This window comes from Oncorhynchus nerka, linkage group LG6 (genome assembly GCF_034236695.1).
Source record: "Oncorhynchus nerka isolate Pitt River linkage group LG6, Oner_Uvic_2.0, whole genome shotgun sequence".
Lineage (NCBI taxonomy): Eukaryota > Metazoa > Chordata > Actinopteri > Salmoniformes > Salmonidae > Oncorhynchus > Oncorhynchus nerka.
This window is the reverse complement of record NC_088401.1, coordinates 53,097,852-53,122,050: the sequence shown is the minus strand read 5'-3', so window position 1 is coordinate 53,122,050 and position 24,199 is coordinate 53,097,852. Positions and strand designations below refer to the sequence as shown.

Here is a 24,199-nt window from a genome sequence, read left to right as displayed (position 1 = left end):
AAGTAGCGCATGGATATATTTTCCCATTTTCAGTGATCAGTTTTTCCTGTGCTTTTCGATGTAAATGCCGTTCTGGTAAAGCCACAGCAGTGATTTAACCAGTTTTTTAAACGTCTGAGTGTTTTCTATCCACACAGACTAAGCAAATGCATATACTATATTCCTGGCATGAGTAGCAGGGCGCTGAAATGTTGCGCGATGTTTAACAGAATGTTCAAAAAAGTAGAGGGTCGACTTAAGAGGTTAAATAAAGGTGTTAAAAAAAAAAAAATGTAAACTTGGCAAATCGGTGCCCAAAAATACCGATTTCCGATTGTTATGGAAACTTTAAATCGGCCCTAATTAATCGGCCATTCCGATTAATCGGTCGACCTCCAGTTATAAAGTCGGGTGGATATATGAGTACCCTTATGCCCCATACTGTTATACAAGTGTGCATTACCCATAGTGCTTTGAAGTTAGGGATTTGCTGGTTGGATACTGGTGGTTTTGGCCGTCTGAACATAACTGCAGCTGCATGTTAGTGCAGGCTGGCCTGCTTCCTGTTTATGACCATTGACTGGCCTCTTCCAAGACAGGAGCCCCGTGGAGAGTGGTCTCTTACTGCTGCCCCTAACAGCTCTGCCTGGGGGATGTTTTAGGCTAGCCTAGCTAGCCTAAACCAACAGATGGGTTAGCTGACAATGTCAAATTATGTGCATACTACAATGGGGAAGAAGTCTGTATTGTTGTGATTTTGGATGGATAGATAGCAACAATGACAAGAAACTGCCATGTGGGGAATTGTAAGTGACTTTTTTAATCTTGTTCTTGATACCATGGCTTGTTGAGTTATTTTGACAGATTTCATGCCAATGCTATTATGTAAAAAAAAAAGCTTGCTATCTAACCAACAACAGTCACCTACAATGTATTTTAAAGACAAGTGATCATTGTGCAAATGTGTTTGTCTCCAATGTTTATTGAAAATAGAATGGTTTACATGTCAACAATCTAAGCCAACCTTGTATGATTTTGCCCAATAGTTGTGCATGTGTCGGTTTTGTTGCTAAACAACCAACCCGTTTATAGCCAGTCTATTTACTATGTTGCGTGTGATTTATAGAGAGCTCTGTTCAAAGCTGTTCCTGTACTATATCCTAACTGCTTAATAGGATAAGTTATGTACTACAGACTAATCGGTTAAGGAGTTTCCCCCTATCGCAGCAATGTGGCGCCTCCGCAGCTAGCAAGCATATGCTATATAAAATGGAATGTCCTCTATGGTCTGATGCAGGAAAAAGTAGGTTATGTTTTCAAAGGATAGTGTTTTAGTTGTGGACATAGGCTAGGCAGGAAAATCTGTCTATCCTAATGGTTTTCCATAATACATTCACACAGTCACGATTGACTTCTGGTTTAAAAAACACTACCCACGTTCTTGCCCGGCTTTGTGCTGCGTCAGTCTGTCTGATTTTCTGCAGCCAGCCCATTCAGGTCTAATGTATGCTTATTGATGCAAATCTCCATAGTGATGGAGAGATGGATGCAGGTGCCCTCTTCCTCCCCTCGTCAGCTCTTCTCTGTGTGCACAAGGACACAGGGTTCTATGTTGACCTTTTTACAAGGATGACGTGTGCTCCTAAGTTGAAACAGTTAGGTGCACACACAAATGTAGAATCTTTCCTTTCTCTAGCCCCACTGGTGCTCCTACATTTTAAAATGGTCGCACTGTAGAGCCCTGGGACACCTGGCTCTTTCAGTTCTACATTACGTTGACATATATGGAGAGACCTGGATAAATGCATAGTTTAAGACTAATATTGGCTTTGAATAATGTCTGGTATCAACATTCTCAAGGGGTAGTAGTAGGGTTAATGGGTATGGACTGGAGCATAGGTGGGTGTAACCAGGGACTCGATCATTAATGTTGGCATGGTGAACTGTTATTTGCATCCATTGTAATGGAGCGTGCCCAATATTTGCCCACTGCAATCCTTTTTTTGAGTGGATGGAAGGATGGTGACTGACTGTCTCCTTTTTCACATTCTGTAATGATATCCTCAGCCTGCTCTTTACTGTGTCTGCTAGGGCAGGCTACACCAAGTCCTAATCACGCTATCACACAAGCAGGTGATCATTAAGGCTGTTTCACTAATACATTACTGAGATATTGCTGCAGCTTTGTTTACCGTGTTAGGTTTGTCCTCTTGACTAGCTCCTATTGAGCTACTCTGTAAAGACCAATGGCTAAAGATGTACATCTATTCCAGTAATATTGGGAGTGGAGGAGCATTATTTTGGGGAAATAGAAAATGTCCCCATGATTTAACTTCTAAGTGGTCCGTCCGTGAAAGTTAGGAAATCATGTAGGAACGTGTCATAGCTACATAATTCTCGTCTCTATTGATGGGGTACCACACACATCACATTTTACAACACTTTTAAACAATTACCTGAATTCCAGATCGCCAAATCAGCCAATAGCTGGTATGGGCATAGTTGTCTAGAACACATCCATCCATTTATATCGTCATGACAAAGTATATATTTAGCTTAGATGTGCTTAATCTAAACAGTGTACCAAATAATTGAACTACGTTTCTCTAAGAACCATGTCGCAAAGCTCTGTCTGTGGGAAACAAAGATGTAACAGAAAGGAGATGGGTCTCCCATTGGGCAATATATGGAAAATCGCCCCACCAAACTGACTGTCAACTCATCACATTCACCTAATGCGGTTGCTAAGCTAATTGTCACACAATCCCTTCTGAAAGTCAGGATATGAGTATTTTGCAATGTTGTACTTGTTCATGAAATGCATGCCAAAGTTTGGTTTTTGAGCTAGCACCCAATTGATTCCCATTCACTCCTTGGAGGAGGGCTCTCCTTGTCCCAGAATGCACCGCGCATCCCATTGACGATGCATGGGCAACGTACACAATGGGTGTTAATACAATTCTAATGGAGTTTCCCATCTTCTCAAAAGTAACTCTGTGGGAAAGAAATGTGCTCTGGGCAGAGATTAAATGCAAGTTGAACTCTGTGAGAGACTTCTAAATTGATAGTGCAGTTTAGCTGATTTGTACAGTAGGTAGCTACTTCACATGCTTTGACTTATTGTGTGTAGCTATGTTTTCTAGCTAGCCAGCCCAGAGAGCATTGCATTGTGGGTTTTGTAGTAGACTTGAGCTGCAATAGATTTCCAAAAACGATTTTCACATGTTTCTACCAATCATGCTATAATGCCAAAATGAAACATTTTGTTAACAAAAATAGTTTTCAATATAACACTAACACTGTTAATCATAGGAATTAGTGGTTCGGGGTGAATTATTTAAAAAAAATATTTTTTCAGTTCTCTTTGGCACTGCGCTTGGAATTAGTGTGAATTGAGGATTTGGTCCACAGTGAGCGAGATATAAACCCTTGTCTGGTCTCTCAAGCTCTACTCTGCCTCGCTCAGCAACAGTTGCCATGCGACAGAGCTGCCTAAGCCTTGGCAGGGCGAGAAGGACACCAGATGAATAGTGTCATAAGAGTCACTTTAAGCCTAACTTCATTTTGTGGATGATTCATAAATATCTGCACAGACTTGGATTATATCTTTTCTCCCCTATTTGGTACACCCAAGAGCTGTGTATTTGTTAAGGTTAATCTATTTTCCCTCCACCTGTTTCTCTCCCCTGTCTATTCCCTTGATGGAAAGGTGGATGTTTATACTACTTAATTGTTAACCCCAAATGTGTATTCGAATACTGAGCAGGAATCAAAGTACCCCTCAGTTTCTAGCCAACCCACTGCCTCTAACTAGTTCATAAGCTTATGAATTCTATCGTCATTCATTAGAACTCCTTTTCATCCACCTTTTGAGTCACTTAACTTGGGATTCCCACCCAGTGACGCGTTACCTCGTACCCCTGCACATCGACTTGGTATTGGTACCCCTGCTATATACTTAATTTATCGTTACTCATTGTGCATCTATTAGGACTTTATGTGTTTTTACTTCATATTTGTCTTTTCTCTCTGCATTGTTAGGATGGGCCCATAAGTAAGCATTTCAGTGTTGGTCCAGACATGTTTCGTAAACATGCGGCGGGGGGTTGATTTGAGGAGAGGAAAAGTAAACTGACCTCCACTTCCTGTGGGATTAGCAGCAGACATTCATTCATCCATGATGACCTGCATGAAAAATATTGATACTGTTTCAGAGCTCAACAGTAATGCTTGTTCTCTTGTCAGTGTCAAGTAAAAAATAAAAAGTCGGACAAGAAGAGTATAGATACAAAGGGATACTTTATCTACTTCTGAGTCAGATGTACTCGTGGATACCATCTTTATGCCTCTGTGTCCAGTATGAAGGAAGTTGGAGGTAGTTTCACGAGCCAATACTAACTAGAGTTAGTGCAATGTATTGGTATCTGCTAGCAAATGGTATCCACAAGTTCATCTGACTCTGGGGAAGTAGTTAAAGGGCCTCATTGCCAAAATCCCGAAGTATCCCTTTAAGTTGTCCAAATGGACAAGTTTCAATAAATAACACCGCAATATCAAATAATTAATCTGCTCAGAATTGGATCAGAGAGACCAACATTGAAAATAATATTCAAATTAAAAAAGCCTACATGTCAGTGTATGTGATATGCATGTTGACTACAGCCTCGTGTCCAAACTGATGCTGACTCGAGGGATGGGCCAGAAAATGTTGCCAAACTATGAGACTTTAAATTACAGAAATATAGGCTAAATGTCAGTCATGTTTGACAAGTATAATGAATGATAACTAACATTAACGTCTATGGGTTTGATTCTGTCGCCATACTCTGCACAGTTCATTCAGATCAAGTTGTCACAAGATCAGAGAGTGAAGGACAGTGCCTGTTGCACATCGCCCACCTTGAATCTGAGCGGAGGTGGTCCGCATTTTGAAACTATTTAACCATAAACTTAATTGTTTAAAACCTGGCTGTTTTTGCCATTTTATGAACCATTTCTTACCTTGTTTCAAAGTAGACTAGCCAGAAAACGACCATGGAAATGTTGAGGGAATGCTTTTAGAAACACCTCATGCCTTTGAAACTAGCATTTCTCTTATGTTCAATTTTTCAAATCAACATTATTTTATTGTCCAGCAGCCAAAGGCACAATCCTACTCATATTAGTAACTCATGCTAGTTGCTGCATCTTTAGAGCTCCCCTTTTTTCTTAATTTCTAACTTATATTTTCAGTTCTGTCACATGAAACTGCTCGCTCGTGCGGTGCACTTTTGACAAGTGTTTTTGGCTAATTGCGTTTTGGAACCTTCATGTGTAGCCTACAGCCATGTACACATTTCTGAGCTTATAATATGAAGAAATACAACTTCATCAACATTTTAATCTAAACTGTCTGATCTGTTGCATCAGCCTCATTGCTTTTGAAAATGTTTTGTTGTGCAGTGGTTGTATGAATTTTGGATCTGTCGTCCCTGTACCTAGCATCGAACATGGTGGCGACACAGTACAGAGGCTCAGAGAATTCCACCGAATCGCTTGTTTACAGCCTCTTGTAGAGTACTTTTGAAAGTTTTAACCCCACGGTATGTGTCGACAGTTTTGACAGAGGGTATCACGTCTACTGCAGACGCAGTTGAGCTTATTTCTCGAGTCTGTTGTTTGACTGGAGCTAGGAGTGTTCATGTTTCAAAAAATGTTCTTCAATGCCATTGAAATGGCAGCAGCGGTATGAGAACCAGCACATTCTTGAACATGCAATACGGCTTTCCTTAGTACGAAATCCTCGTCGACTCACTGTGCGGTCAGACTCAGCATGCTCATGGGGCTGACATCGCTGGTCCAAATGTCAGTTGTGAAGCTAATAGCAGTGATACCCATAACAAGTAGCTCATAGATGTGCGTTACAACAATACTATGTAACTCCGGTAGTGCAACATCTGTAAAATAGCGCATACTTGGTAGTGTGTACCGGTGCTCGACAAGTCGGTGCAAGCCAACATCATCCGCGACAGGGAACAGTTGATTTTCAAGGGCAATGAATTCCATTATCTTGGAGTTAATGGATTTCGCCTTTGAGTTGTCTCGCTAAAATGTTCTTACTCTTTCAAATGAATGCTCGACCTGAACATGTTTAATTGTTGGAAGTGTACGCTTAGTATTTTTCTGCTTTTGTTCTGTGTAGTGCTGTATTTTCCATGGCGCCACTACTTAGTCTACCTACGTTATATAGGTTTGCGCATCAGTTTGGACATCGGTTTTGCACATTGGCGTTAAACTACACATCGGGTCGATGTCGGCTTTTTTTTAAAGCTAAATTCCGATGTGCTTACCGATTTCATATCGTGCATCCCTAGGATTTGGGACCATCTGGGAGCAACATTATAGCCTTTGCTTCCGACTCATTAAAGAAAAAAATCTTTGAGGTGAGTAATCGCTGTTTTGATATCCAGAAGCTCTTTTCGGTCATAAGAGACATTCGCAACAACATTATGTACAAAATAAGTTACAAGAAATGCGAAAAAGCACACAAAATGGCACAATTGGTTAGGAGCCCATAAAACGGCAGCCATCCCCCTCCGGCGTCATTCTGTATAATATGTTTTATTTTTTTGTCCTATTGACTACATCCTATTGCTCTAGTCTGTGAAGACCAATGGCTAAAGATACACATCTATTCCGGTAATATTGGGAGTGGAGGAGCATTGAACTTTGAGCTCCATTGTCTGTCACTATTTGAGGTGTTCTCTCCAGAACCACAGTGATATGGGCTAATGTAATGCTAAAGGGATGTAACATAGTCCTCTTCTATAGTCCCCTTTATGTTCCTGATTGAGTTTCCACTCGCTGATAACCTGCCTTTGTTTTGTGTTCATATCCGGCTGAATTGTTTTTTTTTCTCCTGCAGATTCTCTTCCTCCTTATATGAGATTTTCTGTAATATGCACTCCCGGTCATCCCACTCAGCAGAAAACAACAGTATGAAACAAAGCATGGCAGTGAACACAGTGTACTGTCAGTGTCACTTCTTGTAAGGAGAGCCATTGAGAGCTCCCCTATTGTCACCTACTGTCTCAATGCAGACGGGTAGGGAGAGCCAGAGGTGCTGTGGGAAGTAAGGATCACGGTTCCTTTGTGTTGCACTAACATTATTGTTTGCATGTGACATCATAAAGAGCAGTGAGAGGGGACCGGTTTTGTGTTGACTTTGTTCTCCAACAGCCTGAAAGGGACTCTTTTGCGGTGTCCTTTCCTGTATTCTTTCCTTCACAATCTCTAATCTAACCAGATAGAGCATCACCGAAGCAGCAGTTGAAAATTCCAACCTGTCCTTCCACTTATCAGTGGTGGTCATGAAGGACAGTAGTCAGGAGGCTATTTCAGACTATTGGCTTGAGCTTGATCAGCAGCCAGAGTGCTATCACATGACGACCCCTCTGTCAGCAGTCTCACAATGCTCCTGACACACCGGTGTAATGTACTTAAATACAAATATTTCAAAGTGCTACTTAATAAGGAGTTTTTTTTGGGTATCTGTACTTTACTTCACTACATTCCTAAAGAAAATAATGTAAATAATGTTTTTACTCCATACATTTGACCTAAATCCTTAGCGGGACAGAAAATGGTCCAGTTCACACACTTATCAAGAGAACATCCCTGGTCATCCCTACTACCGCTGATCTGGCGGACTCACTAAACACAAACGCTTTGTTTGTAAATTATATCTGAGTGTTGAAGTGTGCCCGCTGTCTATCCATAAATTTAAAAAAGCAAGAAAATGCCATCTGGTTTGCTTGAGTCATTTTCTATTAAGTTATCTTTTTACTTTTATGACAATTGGGTACTTTTTCTTCCACTGACACACACGCGCACACATTTTCACGTACTGGGGATGAGGAAAGGGCTGCTACCATGGCTCAGAGCTGTTGATCACGTTCTTTCCACTTCCTCCCTCTCTCCACCCCCCTCTTTTCCCCCCTGCCGGCCTAGTGCCTTGGCTGCCTTGATAGGCTTATTATAGAGGCCCCTATAGCAATAGGTTACAACTTTGAATGGAGCCATTTTGGCCATGCTGAGTGGGGCTCTCTGATGTGCCCTATGGAGGTCTAGGCCTCAATGTTTTTTTGTCATTTGCCCAAGTCTGAAACCAACATTTTAACCCTTACACTAAAGTGTTCCTCATCTGATCCTTTAAAATCCAGGGATGTCTGCATAGGGTGGTCACTTGAATGCTGGGAACTGGGTGTTTCGAGAGACTCAGAGCCCAGTGGACAGCAGCCTGGCTGACCGTTGATGAGAGGGGGCAGGGGGAGGCTGAATAGCTGGATTGTTCTGTAGCTTTAATTCCTCTGGATCTCTCTAGAACATGCATTCCTATGGAGGACAAACAAAGCACAGAGAGCCACCTGCTCTAGACTGCTCAGCAGCTCGTTATTCCAAAGGCATTTTCATTTCATTAGACATTTCATCATGCTATTCTAGACAGCGTGACCTGACTTTCTCTCTCTCTCTCTCTCTCTCTGTGTCGTGTGTGTCTTTAGCTGCATCTGCGCAGGCGCAGGCAGAGGAGCGGCGCAGCCTAGCAGGGAACAGCCCAGTACCTGCATCCCCTGCAACAGCAAACACACCACCCAACACCACTGCAGCGAAGTCTCCCCGGCCAGGTAACAAAATATCCCTAGCCTGCTGCATCTGCATTGTCACACACACACACACACACAAACAAACAGGGTACATTCATATGTATATATTATGCATACCTATAGCCTAGGCCTACACAAACGTATACACACCCACCACCAGAACAGCTCGTATGTCTCTCCCATAGCCTCTGCCAGAGTTCCAGTGTGGAGGCTTAGCTAATGTTTGTCATTAACCATGTGGTAAACATGACGATGGCTCAGTAGTCATAAATTAAGCCTACCTTTAATTCATTGCCAAGTGGCCAGTCTTTTATTTATATATATTCCTTATCTCATACAGGTTTTTTAACTACAAATCACATTGTCTGTTACCTGGGTTATAATGAGTGACACTTATCACTCACACGTCACACCGCCATGTCGTTGTGGCTTAATGCCGCATAAACAGTGCTGTCAACTGTTGCAGTAATAAGGTGATGACTCAAAGGGCATTAATGTCATTCATGATGAGCACATCTGCCTGTCAGGTGATTAACTCACGGTGACCCTGCAGCACATCATAATCCACCACTGATTTTCTGCCCATGCCCACACTATTTCCACTGCATGTGTGTACACACTTATCTGCATCTCTGTGTGCATGCAGTCATTGATGGTGCTGCACTAAGGATAGACGACCGGCTTCGAGTGGCAAAAGAGAGACGAGAGGAGGCCGATAGGCAGCAAGGTAAGAGCTCAGTCTAAATGGTGGGTCCATTTCTATGGGTTGGTCATAATCCATCAACACGTTCTACTAGCTATTAGCTAATGTCTCAGGAGTCCGGCCTGTACACCATTCTCTTTAATGGGCCCAGCCTCTGACCATTTCATTACTTATCTTAGCAACATACACAAGTGTATACATTACAAGTTCCTGTTGAGACAGGAAATACCTTCTATATAGTGGGACTTTACTGGGAGATTTTAATTGGGTGATTTTGACCACTGGGCTGGTCACAAAGTAAACAAACCAATGTGTTTTCCCTTTTTCTCTTTACACTGCGCGCGCATACATGCCACACCTAAACACACACCCGCCTATCCAGCTGCGAAGGACTCTCAGATCCTGGAGAGAGAGCGTAAGGCCAAGCTGCAGGTGGAGCGTCAGATGGAGGAGCGCCAGAAGAAGCTGGACGAGCAGCGCAGGAAGGAGGAGCAGAGACGCTCGGCTGTGGAGGAGAAAAGGAAGCAGAAACAGGAGGAAGAGAAGGTACGGGTCCCGGGGGTCCTCCAACACCAGGGTGGCGCTACAGATACAACTCTTGTTTTGTAGACTATTTGTGTAGTCAATGGCGTAAATGTGTGCACTAAACTGGAGCATGTCGATATCCATAGTAAGCGAAAATAATGTATTTGAATTGGGACGGGTGAACTGCAGTGACTAATCAAATGTGCAGCTATCACGAGTTGACTATTTTCACTGCTCAGGTTCATGGATTGTCTGGTGTAGCCTAATTGGCAGAGTTAATGCTATGTCTCTGTTAGAGCATGAGTGAACAACTTCAGGAAAGGATGCATACTTTGTTAGTGTTATGAATGAAACCATCTCCTGTTTTTGCTTCTTTTAATGGGCGTCTGCTGCAGGAAATTCATTCCCTCAGTGTTCTTATTCCAGCCTGATTGGTTCTAGTGACCTGTTGCTTTGCACCACTGCTAAGCAGACAAATGCAACTCTACCACCCCAGAACAATGTAGTGTTGGTATAACATATGAAAGACTAAATAATTTAAAAAATATTACAGGGATATTAATCTTTGCTTCAAAGTAGAGCAGACAATTGGGCTTTATCTAACGTTGTCATCACCCCCTCTTGTTTCACTATGATCATATTGTAGTGAACTGTTATTGTCAGACTGAAAACAGCATTTCTCTTTGAGTTATCGACTCACCTCATTCGGGGACGTAGGCTCATATTGTCATCATTATCCCTTTGACCCTGTTTATTTGGGTTTGGGAGACCCAGAGAATTACTTTGTCATGTGAATGACTTTGCATTCCTCCACCCCCGCTCTCTCCCCTTCTCTCTCTCCCTCTGTGTGCTGCAGGAGCACTATGAGGCGGTGATGCGGCGGACCCTGGAGCGCAGCCAGAGAGTGGAGCAGAGGCAGAAGAGGTGGTCTTGGGGAGGACTCTCAGAATCAGACAACCGATCCGGTAAGGAATCCTCCTCCATACCATTCCACTCTGCTCTATACCATATGGATAGGACTGCTAAGTGTATAGGACTCAAGCATGTGTGTAAGGATTTATGGTTTCCTATTTGTCTGACAGCGGATGCTGAAAAGCACAGGTCGGTTAAAACTTGCTGACTCATCCTCAGAGTGACTGGCTCGTTATTGGTTTGCTGTCAGCTGGAGTTATGTTGATTTAGGCATCGGTATATGTTCTGCGTATGTCCGAGGCTCGCTTAACGACATTTCTCAACATTTTCTATGCTTTTCTTTTGAAGTCTGAATGCCTCTTTAGTTTAATGACGCATACTCTTAATGTGCAGTGAGCGTTAGCATAGCTGCTATATAATATCTCAATCTGTTTTTCTTTAATTTATTGCTCATAATCATATAGGGGCCGTATCCCAGACACAGATTAAGCCTAGTCCTGGACATAAAATGTAATCCAAGAGAATCTCCATTTGAAAGCGCTTAGTCAAGGATTTGGCTTAATCTGTGTAAGGGAATCCGGACCATACTTCATAAAAGCAATGTTCATATTATAGGTCAAAAAAAGATGTCTGTTATCAGGTCATTTGACCCATATGTGGTCTGATCCTCATCCGAGTCTTATCATGTGAGCTTGTTTCCTAGCAGCTGTGTTGTGGGCGCTGACTGTCAGAGATGGAAATCTACTGATTGTTGTCAGCCAGCCCTTTTCCTCCTCCTCACTGCCCCTGTGGGCGGTATGTGTCTGCTCCTGTCTCCCCGCTGAGAGACTCTCTTCCCCCCCCACAGGAGACCCTGACGCAGGTGCCGCCTCTCCAGTAGCTATAGTAATCTCACCCGCGTCTCCAGAAAAGCCCCCCAGGACACAACAAAGTGCAGGTTAAACTGGTTGATACCTGTACTGTACCCACAGCAAAGCAGCATGGACTGGCACTGTTATGTTAACCACCAGCCCTTATCTTACTCACTCCCTCACTAATATCTTCCTGGTTCTCCCAGGGATGGGTTGATTTTGCTTATATGTACATGTCTAGGATCAGCTTATCCTGACATTAACCGTTAGTGGGGAAAATGCAAGGCTGACCTTAGATCAGCATGTATGGGCAACTTCACTGTCACTTCTGTCCCACAAGCCGGTGGACTTCCTCTTTTTCTTTACTCTCTCACTCACTTTGAAGCACTTTCAGATGAGGTGTCACATGTAGGCTCTGCTCTCTGAGCAGCACTGCTGTTGACTGTTTAACACGTGCCAACTAATGTTGATTTCTTGACTGTTCACCTGTGGTATCTATTCTGTGGATTTTTTTTCTGGCTTTTCAACTTTTATCATGAACTGCTGTGCCTGCCTATGAACTGGAATGGCTTTGGTCTGCTACTTGTTCTGTTATCAAAATGTATTATGTTCAGTAGTGCCTTAGTTCAATGATTGTTTTATACATGGACCCCACCGGTGTAGTATGCCCTAGAATTGAGGCTAAATGAGTGTTGAATGTTGGTTGCAGGTCATTAGGACCCTGCAGAACCCTGTCCTCCACCCACCCCCCCCACCCCATGTCCTTTCCCCTTCCACCAGTCTCCCATTGGTCAGTCTCCTGTATAACCCCCTCCCTCCCTATCTGTCTCTCCCTCCACCCCTTAGTTGACAAGCGCTCCACTTCCACCATGAACCTGAAACAGCTGTCTGAGGCTGGCATCAACAAGCGCCTGTCCTCCTCCTCCGCCACCCTCATCAACTCTCCCGACAAAAGTAAGTCCCCTTTCCACCCTCCTGCGTTCCATCCTACCCTCTACCCAGCCACCGTGTCAGCCCACTGTTATTGTCACTGCGTTGACCCTCTCCTTCCCGTGTCCAGGAGCTGAGAGACAAGCCAATCAGCGGAACATTATAGACTGGTAAACCAATGCCGTGGCTCGCTGTTTCTGACCTCAACCAATGATCAACCCAGCATGAACTTGGGATTCCATTGCATCCATTTACTGTTCACTTTCAGTTTTGTAGTGCATTTTGTGACACAGGGAAGGAGTTGCCCCAAAGCATCAGTGACGCATTTGTGATCTCTTCTATCGTCTTCGGTAGTCTTTGTACTGTACCTTCCTAATGCTAATGCAATTCATCCTGGTTTGATTCGCAGGGAATTGCATTGTTTCTGACCATCACTGAGAAGAAGAATCATTCTAGGTCCAATCGTTCTCTCTCCACAGCTTCCTTTTCCTCCACCGTCGCCAAGATACTTACAATGTTGTCTGTCCTCTCTCGCTATCTGATATTGTTGATTTCTCTCCTCCTTAACCTGTCTCTGTGTCAAATTCCACTAGCCCGTTTCCTTTTTCACCAGGGTTAGGAACACATTCTGAGAATGTCGGCACATTTTCTTTTGTAATAACGATCCCTGTGACCTTGGGCCTTCCTGTGGTAGGATGATGGAAATTGTAAGACCACCTGCAGCAATATTCCAGTGTGTATGTCCCTCTTAAGTAGAAGGGACAAATTAGACCAACTACAACAATGTTCCTATGCCTGTTATTGTGAAGGAGACGGGAAGAGAAATGGCTGTGTCACTGTTTCACCCTGGGTGTCTACTCGTTGTCTCTCAGGTGCTCGTGTGAGGAGTTCGTCATTGAACCGGTTGCCTAGAAACGACAAAATCGACCTATACACTCAGCCCAATAAGGAAGGCAGGAAAAAGCTTCAGGTGGAACAGACAGGTGCATATTAAGGCCCTCCTTTACATGCTCTACACAACCTCTAATGAGTCTGAGCAACCATTGCCTGGTGTGGCTCTGAGGCTCCTTACAACCCACTGGGCAAAGACTGCAATTCGGCGTCTATTCCACTTTGATTCAACCTGTGCCCACTGGGAAGTGGTGCCTGAACATATTTAAGATAATTGATATAGAGTCTTTTAGTTTTTTGCATGTTTCTTAGATCTAGATGAATGTTTTTTTGGAACTGATTAGTTGACCGATGCAGGCTAACACCATGCACTACTGTGGTGCTAGACATCATGTAGCTCTCTATCAAGAGAGAGCCAGTAACCAGATTATGACCAGTGCAATGGCTGTGTTCCTTCTGCTCACATGGAACATACAGTGCAATTTAGCCACAGTCGACTAACAATTGATTTGTACTGTAATGAGAACAAAATAATGCTAAATAACATTCATGTTGTTCTTGAGGACTTTTAGGGGAGCTTGACCCGCCCCCTCTGTCCCTGGTAGGCTGTAACCCCCCTCTCCTGTCTGTAGGACCCTCCCTGAAGAAGAGAAGCTCCTCCCTTACACGAGCGGGAGGGGGCAAAACGCAAACCCCCTCCAAGCTCGACAAGGGGACTACAGACGACCAAGGTGGCTAGCATGTACCTATTTTATATTCTCGTCGTTGTCTGCATCGCTCGGACCTCCTCTTTTTGTAATAACAAGCACGCATCTCCTCTGACATTTTGTCTTTTAACTCAGTTCGCTAATGTTCAGCTCCTAGCGGTGATTTGTATGCGCCAGCTGGAGAGGTGTAGCCAGTTGCAGCTACTGTTGTGTTGCGGCGATTGTGAAGTGCAGCAGCCTAGTGCTTCTAAACTTCCAAACCAGCCTTTTCCTCCACTCTTTGCCCCTCTCTCTACACATGTGCTCTTTTCCAGCCAACACTGCGCACACTTGTCTGTCTGCCTCTCGACAGCCTCTAACCTACCTGCCCAACTCCTGTGTCTCCGTCTATCCCTGGTCTCTACCAGGGACTCTCTCTGGTCCTCGTGTTGCTAACTCACCTCACTCCTTTATCTTTCTCGAACAGATCCCTCCTATATTGTTGCTCACCCCTGTGTTTTTTTTTGCTCCCAGATAATCTTGTCTTAACCTCGCTCTCTCTCTCGGAGCTGCTATAAACCAGAAATACCTCCTTTGTGCTCCTGACTAACACAATGTTTTGTTTGTTGGTCACAATGGGTTTGTTGTTTTCCCTGCAGATGACGTATGTAAGCAGAGGATTTGACACGTGTGGTCTCGTGCCCCTGCGGTGTATGTCAGTGCCATCCCACTTCAGCTAGTGTCTAGAGAGCACTAGCATGGCCACTCCTTGTTGAAATGCTGTGCTATTACTACTAACTGTGTTGTATGCCTATGTGTTAACCACTCCATCTGTCCATACTGTATATTGATTGTAGAGTCATTTTGAAAAGCGACCATCTCATTTGCGTTCGTTCTTTTTCCCCAACGCAGTTTAAGCCAAAACCACGCCCCGTTATTCAGAGGGGCGTTCAACAACGCTTTGAGCGCTCCAAGTCCGGAAGTGAATATCTCCGTAGTGCGAAATTTCAGTTACTGATTAATAACGTTTGCCCTTTTATCTTCAAGATAGTATATTTTTCAAACATGACGTCGTGGACCGAGCTAGCCGTTTGCATCCCTTAACGCTCAGACCGATTCAATGGCTGTAGCATAGCGTATTCGACTGAATGATTTAGCTAATAAATATTTGAGGAATTATGAATAGTAAGCATACGCTTTCACCTGGTAGACTACTTATGATAATATAACTTCAAATACCGAGCTAGTAATGTTAATTAGCCTAGGTTAACCTTGCTGACCTTAAATTGAGGGAATTCAGCAGAGTTCTGAGACATTTTTACAACCCATTGAAACTCTGAAAATAAATACATGGGCAAATGTTACCAAACATGATGACGCGATGATAATATGCCTCCATTATGGTGGTTGTTAAATTACACTTTCCATCCTTAACTTGGAAGGTTCACTGTCTCCGCCCTGATCGCCTGTGAGTGAGACACCGCTAGCTAGCCAATGGGAGCGTAGTAGAACGCTCCTCTGAATAACGGGACGTGGTTTTGGCTTAACTGCGTTGGGGAGAGAGAAAAAAAACGCATCTCATTTACAGGGCAAATTGTTTCTCAGTGCTGTGATGTTTTGTGAGACTTAATGCAGTGTTCAAATATCCTTCAGCCTTTCAGTTTGACTCAATAAGATCATCTTTGAACGTCTCATACTGAGTTAGAAGAATCCCACAACGAGACATCCATGTCTGTCCTTAAAAGCTGAATCCCTTCATTAACTAGACAGGGGAAAACTCTCCCGTTCCTAACCATGTTCCCTGGATGACCCTGTCCTATAATCAGTCTGGAGCTCTGTGACTGACAGTTGAAGGGGCTGGGCCACTCTACCTCTAAAACATTAGTCTGTCTGAAAAAGACGTCCACTCTGTCAGGGAGCCTGAAGGAGGCCTCGATGGAAGTCCCTTCATCCAAAGTGCCAAAAAGGAAACGGTGCTTATAGCCCATTTTACTTTTACCTTTCTGTTTTTGTTTTTCATCCTTTTGTTACTGGGTTTCCAATGGAACCAAAGGGGAACTGTATTCTGTCATTGCATGAGATCAAGAGCTCTCGGTTTTTACTGTCAGACTCACAGTCTCTCGATAACGTGCATAAGTGATCGGTACACCACTGTCTTTTCAAATGCGGTGGGCAGGGCATAGAATTACTGCCTTAGATTGGCATTTTCCATTTGACTTTAAATTATTGTTCTTCCCAAAACAAAGCACTGAGTCTGTACAGTAGAAACCTAAGAGTACTTGCGCACTCTTACGTTGAGCCCTTACCTCTATGTTCCCTGCCCTCCCTATCTACCCCATAGCACACACCCTTTCCTGTCTGTGGACTAAGCTCACTAACACCCTTTTTATCCCTTCTGCACCAGGGACACACCTTAATTTGACCTCATTGTACCTCACTAGTCCTCTTCAGTTGCTCGACAATCACTCTGGGTCTGTCTCAATACTTTTTCATGGCTTCCTTTCCTGGTCTCTTTGTCCTCATGACCACTGGGTGGAATGTTGATAGGACTAGGTTTCCACAGGGAAGCCATTCAAGACTATTGCGACACGGCTTGGTTTCTTATGTTTATTCTCTCCTTTTTATGAGTGGAAATCACATGGTGACCCCCCCAAAACCCCATTCCGCCCCTTTCTTTGTGTTGACCCTCACCCCCCCTCCTATCGCCTCCTTCTTTTTCTTGTTTTGGCTCCTTCATTTTTGGGGGGGTTCCGCTCATGCTGGCCGTGTAGCTCGCAAACCCCTGGCGAGCCCCGTGGACGGAGGGTTCCTCAGTCGCCTGCTCACCCCCACCCAGGCCTCACTAGCTAGGAGCAAGAGCGCCGCTGCCCTGTCGGCCGAAGGAGGCGACGCCCCAGGTAACCCCACAGAGGAGACCCCTTTAGAGCTTGAGGACTCAGCAATTAACAGGGACCCCCCCCAACCTTGCTTCTGGCCTCCATCATATCACTAGCTACAGTATACGATAAGAGCCTGAAATCCACACCCCTGCCCCCATTACATCACTACCTAATAGCTATAAAACACCCAGATCTCCCCCCACCCCAGGACCATATTATGTCACTAGATATATAGAAATATATCTCTCTAGCCCAGGCCCCTGCTGCTGGCTAGGCAAATCCTTTGAAGCAATCTGTGCCCCCTTGTTGTTTTTGGTGGTGGTTGCTGTACAGTGGTGGCTGAAGGCTATAGTCCTGTAATTTCAATGTTGAGGGGCCCTGCTTGCTTAGTGGTACAGAACTTGCTTTACAGTAAAAGTACACTCGTGATCACAAGGTTGTGTATACATATGTAGATTGGCGCCACACACAAGCACTGCTCACATGCACTTAGCTCAGACACAATTGTCTGAGGATGGGGCCCTGGGAAACAGGGCCCATGCTGGAGGCTTTGCACTAAGCTGCTTTCTTGTGGGCCCAGTGCTTGTTGCGTGAGAGAGAATGAGTGTTGTGGTGGTTGTGTGCTGGTAACTAGTAATGATCTCAGGGAGCTGGGGACTTGCCTAGAGGAGCTTCTGCTCCGATCCCTGTTACAACTCTATTCTATTAGGACACTGCCCGTGGAATACCTGTTACAGAATGCACAGTTCAGCTGGTCTTACTAATTTGACCTAAAGGTAGTTCAGCACAGGTCATTGACTTCTGTTGACTTGCAACACCGGTGATTAGAACGCTATTTGTTAATATCTAATGTGCTTTCATGGGAATACGTCACCATGAGGAAGTGCAGAAGCTATGAGATATCTTCCATACTACTTAGGGGTCATTTGATCCCTATCTAGAGGCTCTTCCTCCGCTTACCTAATGGACTTAACCCCCTGATCACATATCCTGGGCTGAACCCATTAACCCTATGCTCTGAGATGGCTAGTTGAACATGGTTGAGTGGCCTGGTTGGCCTGCCATGTACTGCATAGTGTCGTAACGTGGTGCTGATTTGACAGCTGTGCGGTGCGTATCGACAACCCATTGAGACACGTTAGCTGGTATGGCTTCCCTCCCCACTAATAATTATAGCCCCCAGAAACATGATGTGACAGTTTATGGACAGGGAGTGTTAATTTCAACAGCGCATCCTTTATCTCTGCTGCTCATCAGAATGAGTTACAGAGCATATCTGGGAGTAGGGACTGGCAGGGTGAGCAAAATCCCTGGGCCTCCGGATTACCACTGCTAATCCCCCAATCTGACACAGCAAGCACCCAGCTACAGTAGTAAGAACTCGTGTCCCGAACCACAGACCAGCTTACACTGGCTCTCTATGAAACCGACTCACTCAGGTTTTCTCATTAACACCCTTTTTAGAGAGGCTAGCTACTCCATGTGGGTCAGAAATTGACTAGCCAGGTAAGCCAAATATACTGGAGTACTCTATGGTGTAGCTGACAGTGTGCATACAGAATTCTCCCTGAAGGACTTCTGTCATGTATTCTACTGTTTTGATTTGGATTGAATTCAAGGTGGAAGGAGTAGTGGCACTGGTGTACTAGGCTAAGCCCTAAAATATTCTTTAAAACAGGAAATGCTGATACGCCTGAAATGATCCCCCCCCAATTTTTTTTTTTTTTTTATTATTATTTTTTTTTATACAAATGGGTACCAACCATTAACGTCATCCTCCAGCATTTGCGGTGCTTCTAGAGTGTGAGTGCGGTCAGCTTGTGCTGCGATGGTGGTGGGTTGTGTGCACTGTTTGCTGTGGCGGTGTGCTCAGTGCCGTGTTGTGTCAATGTGTTCAGCTTTGTGCAGCACAAGAGCTTTAGAACCAATCAGGGGATGTCAGTCTGTCCCAGTCTCTCTGTCTCCCCCCTCCAGCCCTGCCACTGCCAGCCTAGCCCTGATGCTTCAACAACCAACCTTGTGCCACCAGTGCATAATCTAACAATATGCCATGTTGTTTTGTGCTCTTATCCCCCGAACCATCTTCTTTCTACTTGTATTTTCTCCATCTCTCTCTCTCTCCATGCCTCTGCTTTGCTCACCCAACTCGGCTGCTTTTACCCATGCTCCCATTGGCTGGTTTCCCTGCCCTGCGATGACTGTGTCCTTTACCAGAGTGTCACCTGTGTCCTCGCTCAGCCTCGGCCAGCCCCCTGCACCCGGTGCAGCGAGGACCCCTGCGCAGCCGCAGTATCGACCGGCAGAAGAGCGCCACCCTGCCTACATCCGCCTCGGCAGACCAAGTGGACCCCTCACTGGTGAGACCTCATAAATGTGGAAGACCGAATTGGCATGAATGGAGGTATGGAAGACATAGAATTAGCATGTATAGAATGGACGTATGGAAGACAGACTTATTAACAGAATGGACATGGGATCTGGTGCATGTGTCGAGCACTAAGAATGGCAAAGCCGAGCACTTTAACACCTGATAGGGTTGGGTGTAGCTAGTGTGTTCATGTCCATGGTGGCAAACTGATCATTTTTATTTTAACTAGGCAAATCAGTTAAGAACGTTGTTGTGTCTCCACTGTGTAAATGTATCGCCATAGTAGCCAGTGGAAATACAGTAGCTACATGTCTCTGCATTCTCAGTAAGTACACAGTCCACAGTGGCCGTGTATGCTATGTAAATGTGTGTGGGGTATCTTTCCCAGAAGCCCGTATGACACCAGGATAAAGTTACAGGAACAAGGTGCTTAAAGCCATGATTAACACTCTCTCCGAGCCTGCAATGATACGGTGTCAGGAAAATAAATCCTGTGGACAAATGGTACTGGTTTTATATGCACACACATCCTGTATGATTTGCCAGTCAAAGCAGCCCTGTGGGTTATCCATCCACGATATTGATCTGAGAGCGGTGTTCTCTCAGGATCACATTGCTATCCCACAGTTCAGACCGAGTCTGAATTGAATTATTTTTTTTATTGTCCATTGGGGTGAAAAGCTTTGTTCACTAGAGGAGGTCGTTGCTCACTCTTGCTGCATTAGAGATGTCTACCAAACAAGTAAAAAGATGCAACTATACTGCATTCAAGATTTAGTCCCTAAGTAGAGTCATTGGGCATTAAGCAGCATCATGTTGGCCTCGAGACGTGTTCCATGAGCCTGTGGGAAGCTCTTTGATTGGTTCAGTGTCCTCCACTGCCTGGCTCGCTCTCCCTCCCTGCCCTTCCTCCATGGTCCTTCCTGCATATGAAGTAGCGCTATTGTCTCAGAAAAAGACAAAGGAGCCGCAATAGGCCGAGTATAGTAGTGAATTGGAGCGGCTGGGTCAGGCAATGCAAAGCAGGACAGAGCGAGCAGGCCACATCGTGAGCCTGCCCGGGGCTGCGTCTCAATAGCCTGAGGTGGCTTCCTCTCCTCGTCTCCTTTGCTCTTTTCCTCCGACTATGAACAACTGGACAGGTGAAAGCCAATTCCTGGTAGGTAGCCTCTATATTGTTTTGACACAGTCTGTGTTTTTAAGATCAGCAAGGATAAATGAGAGGATAAGGAGATGAAGCTGTGGGTGAGGAGGAGAGATGTTTCACAGTACAGCCTACAAAAGAGATTGCAGAGCGAGACAAAGACACTCGTGTAGGTATCTCACCAAAGCTTTGCAGGGGACAGCTCTAAGCTAGGGAGATGGTATGTGAAGAGAAAATTGGTGATATCCAGAATACACATTAAAGGGAGTCATTCTGCTTCTATGATGCGGGCAGACATGCCAGTGTCTTTGCGTGTGTGCTTGTCCATGCACTCATCTTCTGAGTGATTAGCTAGTGTACATCTCCAGTGTGTGTGTGGACGGAGGGTACTCTGTGTGGTGAAATGGATAGGTGACGGCACTTCCTCTTATGAAGCCATCCCTCTCTTTCATTCTCTTCTCCACACACATCCTCACAGAATAATTATCATACAGTGCATGCACTTTGCCTTCTCTGCTTTGCCTTCTCTGCTCCCACATAAAACAAATGGTCTAGAACTAAATGCACACTCTGGCTTTTACGGTTTCTTAAACAGTTTTCAGACAAAGCAAGGATAAGTACACAGGCACGCATGTGACACACACACACCAGGGTTTCCGTTAACTGGCTTTTTTGGCTGATTAAAAAAAATAATAATGATGTAGATATATTAGAAAATAAATCAAATGTACAATTTGACTGGGAGGGAAAAAACCACATTGAAATAAAGCTATTTAGCCTAATTGATTTGAAATACCAGTCGATGTAAATACATTTGACTGGTCATGCTTATCGGTCTATAGGTTACTATGAATAAAATTGTGGAATTAAATTGCAGTGTGTGTGTGTACAGTATATTCGTTATGCATCTTAGGCAGTATGCATTTTGAAAACATATACTTAATTGTTTGAAATTAAAACGTTTTACCACATATTATTGGGGCGGCAGGTAGCCTAGTGGTTAGAGCCTTGGGTTGCTGGATAGAATCCCTGAGCTGACAAGGTAAAAATCTCTCCTGCCCCTGAACAAGGCAGTTAACCCACTGTTCCCTGCAGGCTGTCATTGTAAATAAGAATTTGTTCTTAACTGACTTGCCTAGTTAAATAAACTCAAATAAATTGAGCTATGTCTTGTGTCAAAGTAGCCAGCCAAATTCCACCATATCCGTGGACTCGTGGGGGCACTTAGTTTATATCAAATGTATTTCCTTGTCCTGCAGCCAAAGGCATAATCCTATTCATATTAGCAACCAATGCTAGGTGTTGCATATTAGATCTCGCTTCTCCATTTTCTTCTGTCACATGTCCGGTACCCTTTTGAGGCACTTTTGAGGTGTTTTCCTGCTAATTGTGTTATGGAATTAAACATTTTGTAGCCTACTAATATTTTATCAACATTAAAAGCTAAACTTTCTGATTTGTTTTAACCTCGTTGCTTTTTAACTGTTATTTTTATGTAGCCTAGACCAACTGGTTGTATGAATTTGCCATCTATTGTCCCACAACTGTCCCAGAGTCTGTTTTGGAATAGTCCATTTCTTTCTCAACAAGCTGACCAATAGAAGAGGCTAACTTGTCTAATAAGTCCGATAGTAGGTTGACATGGGCTAGTGACTTTGCTATTCGTTTGTCATCTTGTTGGCTGAGGAAAAGTAAATGTTAGAATAACCGTCCACATCTTCAAAGTGCGTATCAGAATTCAGTAAGAAGAACCGCATATCTTTGCATCCTCGAATGTTCTGTTAATATGAATTACTGTAACCTAAATGTGATTTGCATATGGGTCTGGTAAACTTCTCAAATATCCGGTGAATTAAATTGCTGCTGGTCAAATGTCAAGCTCCACATTTTCCCAACAGAAACCCTGATATACTGCTCTGGAAAGAATTTAGAGACCACTGCAAAATGATCACTTTCTCTGGTTTTACTACACTGCTAAAAAAAATAAAGGGAACACGAAAATAACACATCCTAGATCTGAATTAATTAAATATTCTTATTAAATACTTTTTTCTTTACATAGTTGAATGTGCTGACAACAAAATCACACAAACATTATCAATGGAAATCAAATTTATCAACCCATGGAGGTCTGGATTTGGAGTCACACTCAAAATTAAAGTGGAAAACCACACTACAGGCTGATCCAACTTTGATGTAATGTCCTTAAAACAAGTAAAAATTAGGCTCAGTAGTGTGTGTGGCCTCCACGTGCCTGTATGACCTCCCTACAACATCTGGGCATGCTCCTGATGAGGTGGCGGATGGTCGGTACATGAGGTCTAGCATTGTCTTGCATTAGGAGGAACCCAGGGCCAACCGCACCAGTATATGGTCTCACAAGGGGTCTGAGGATCTCATCTCGGTACATAATGGCTACCTATGGTCTCCTGAGGGATCTCCTCCCAGACCTGCTCAATTGGATTCAGGTCTGGGGAACGGGCGGGCCAGTACATAGCATCAATGCCTTCCTCTTGCAGGAACTGCTGACACACTCCAGCCACATGAGGTTTAGCATTGTCTTGCATTAGGAGGAACCCAGGGCCAACCGCACCAGTATATGGTCTCACAAGGGGTCTGAGGATCTCATCTCGGTACATAATGGCTACCTATGGCGAGCACATGGAGGGCTGTGCAGCCCCCCAAAGAAATGCCACCCCACACCATGACTGACCCACCGCCAAACCGGTCATGCTGGAGGATGTTGCAGGCAGCAGAACGTTCTCCACGGCGTCTCCAGACTGTTACGTGCTCCGTGTGAACCTGCTTTCATCTGTGAAGAGCACAGGGCGCCAGTGGCGAATTTGCCAATCTTGGTGTTCTCTGGCAAATGCCAAACGTCCTGCAAACCCCCACCTGTGGACGTCGGGCCCTCATACCACCCTCATGGAGTCTGTTTCTGACCGTTTGAGCAGACACATGCACATTTGTGGCCTGCTGGAGGTCATTTTGCAGGACTCTGGCAGTGTTCCTCCTGCTCCTTCTTGCACAAAGGCGGAGGTAGCGGTCCTGCTGCTGGGTTGTTGCCCTCCTACGGCCTCCTCCACATCTCCTGATGTACTGGCCTGTCTCCTGGTAGCGCCTCCATGCTCTGGACACTACGCTGACAGACACAGCAAACCTTCTTGCCACAGCTCGCATTGATGTGCCATCCTGGATGAGCTGCACTACCTGAGCCACTACCTGTGTGGGTTGTAGACTCCGTCTCATGCTACCACTAGAGTGAAGGCACTGCCAGCATTCAAAAGTGACCAAAACATCAGCCAGGAAGCATAGGAACTGAGAGGTGGTGATCACCTGCAGAACCATTCCTTTATTGGGGGTGTCTTGCTAATTGCCTATAATTTCCACTTGTTGTCTATTCCATTTGCACAACAGTATGTGAAATGTATTGTCAATCAGTGTTGCTTCCTAAGTGGACAGTTTGATTTCACAGAAGTGTGATTGACTTGGAGTTACATTGTGTTGTTTAAGTGTTCCCTTTATTTTTTTGAGCAGTGTATTTATAGATATGTGTTTGGGTAAGAAACACGTTGTTTTGTTTTATTCTATAAACTACTGACATTACTCCCAAGCTCCTTGAATTTTTGCGCCAGGAGTGGCATAAAGTCACCCAACATCAATGTGAAAGACTGGTGGAGAGCATGCCA

General features: G+C 44.4%; 1 protein-coding gene across 10 annotated transcripts in view; it reads left to right on the top strand.

Moving 5' to 3' along the window:
• LOC115130622 (MAP7 domain-containing protein 2-like) overlaps positions 1-24,199 on the top strand; it is a 39,012-nt gene that overhangs the window by 5,264 nt on the left and 9,549 nt on the right. Inside the window, exons 2-11 of one of the 10 annotated variants that reach the window (XM_029661942.2) lie at positions 8,520-8,642; positions 9,268-9,348; positions 9,707-9,870; positions 10,706-10,814; positions 11,609-11,698; positions 12,459-12,566; positions 13,415-13,525; positions 14,066-14,164; positions 16,891-17,016; positions 19,237-19,355. In XM_029661942.2, the coding sequence (XP_029517802.2) occupies positions 8,520-8,642; positions 9,268-9,348; positions 9,707-9,870; positions 10,706-10,814; positions 11,609-11,698; positions 12,459-12,566; positions 13,415-13,525; positions 14,066-14,164; positions 16,891-17,016; positions 19,237-19,355 (1,130 nt within the window). Of the gene's footprint in view, positions 1-8,519; positions 8,643-9,267; positions 9,349-9,706; positions 9,871-10,705; positions 10,815-11,608; positions 11,699-12,458; positions 12,567-13,414; positions 13,526-14,065; positions 14,165-16,890; positions 17,017-19,212; positions 19,356-24,199 lie in introns of all 10 variants that reach the window. The other 9 variants (XM_029661941.2, XM_029661943.2, XM_029661945.2 and 6 more) reach the window with 9 other exon arrangements.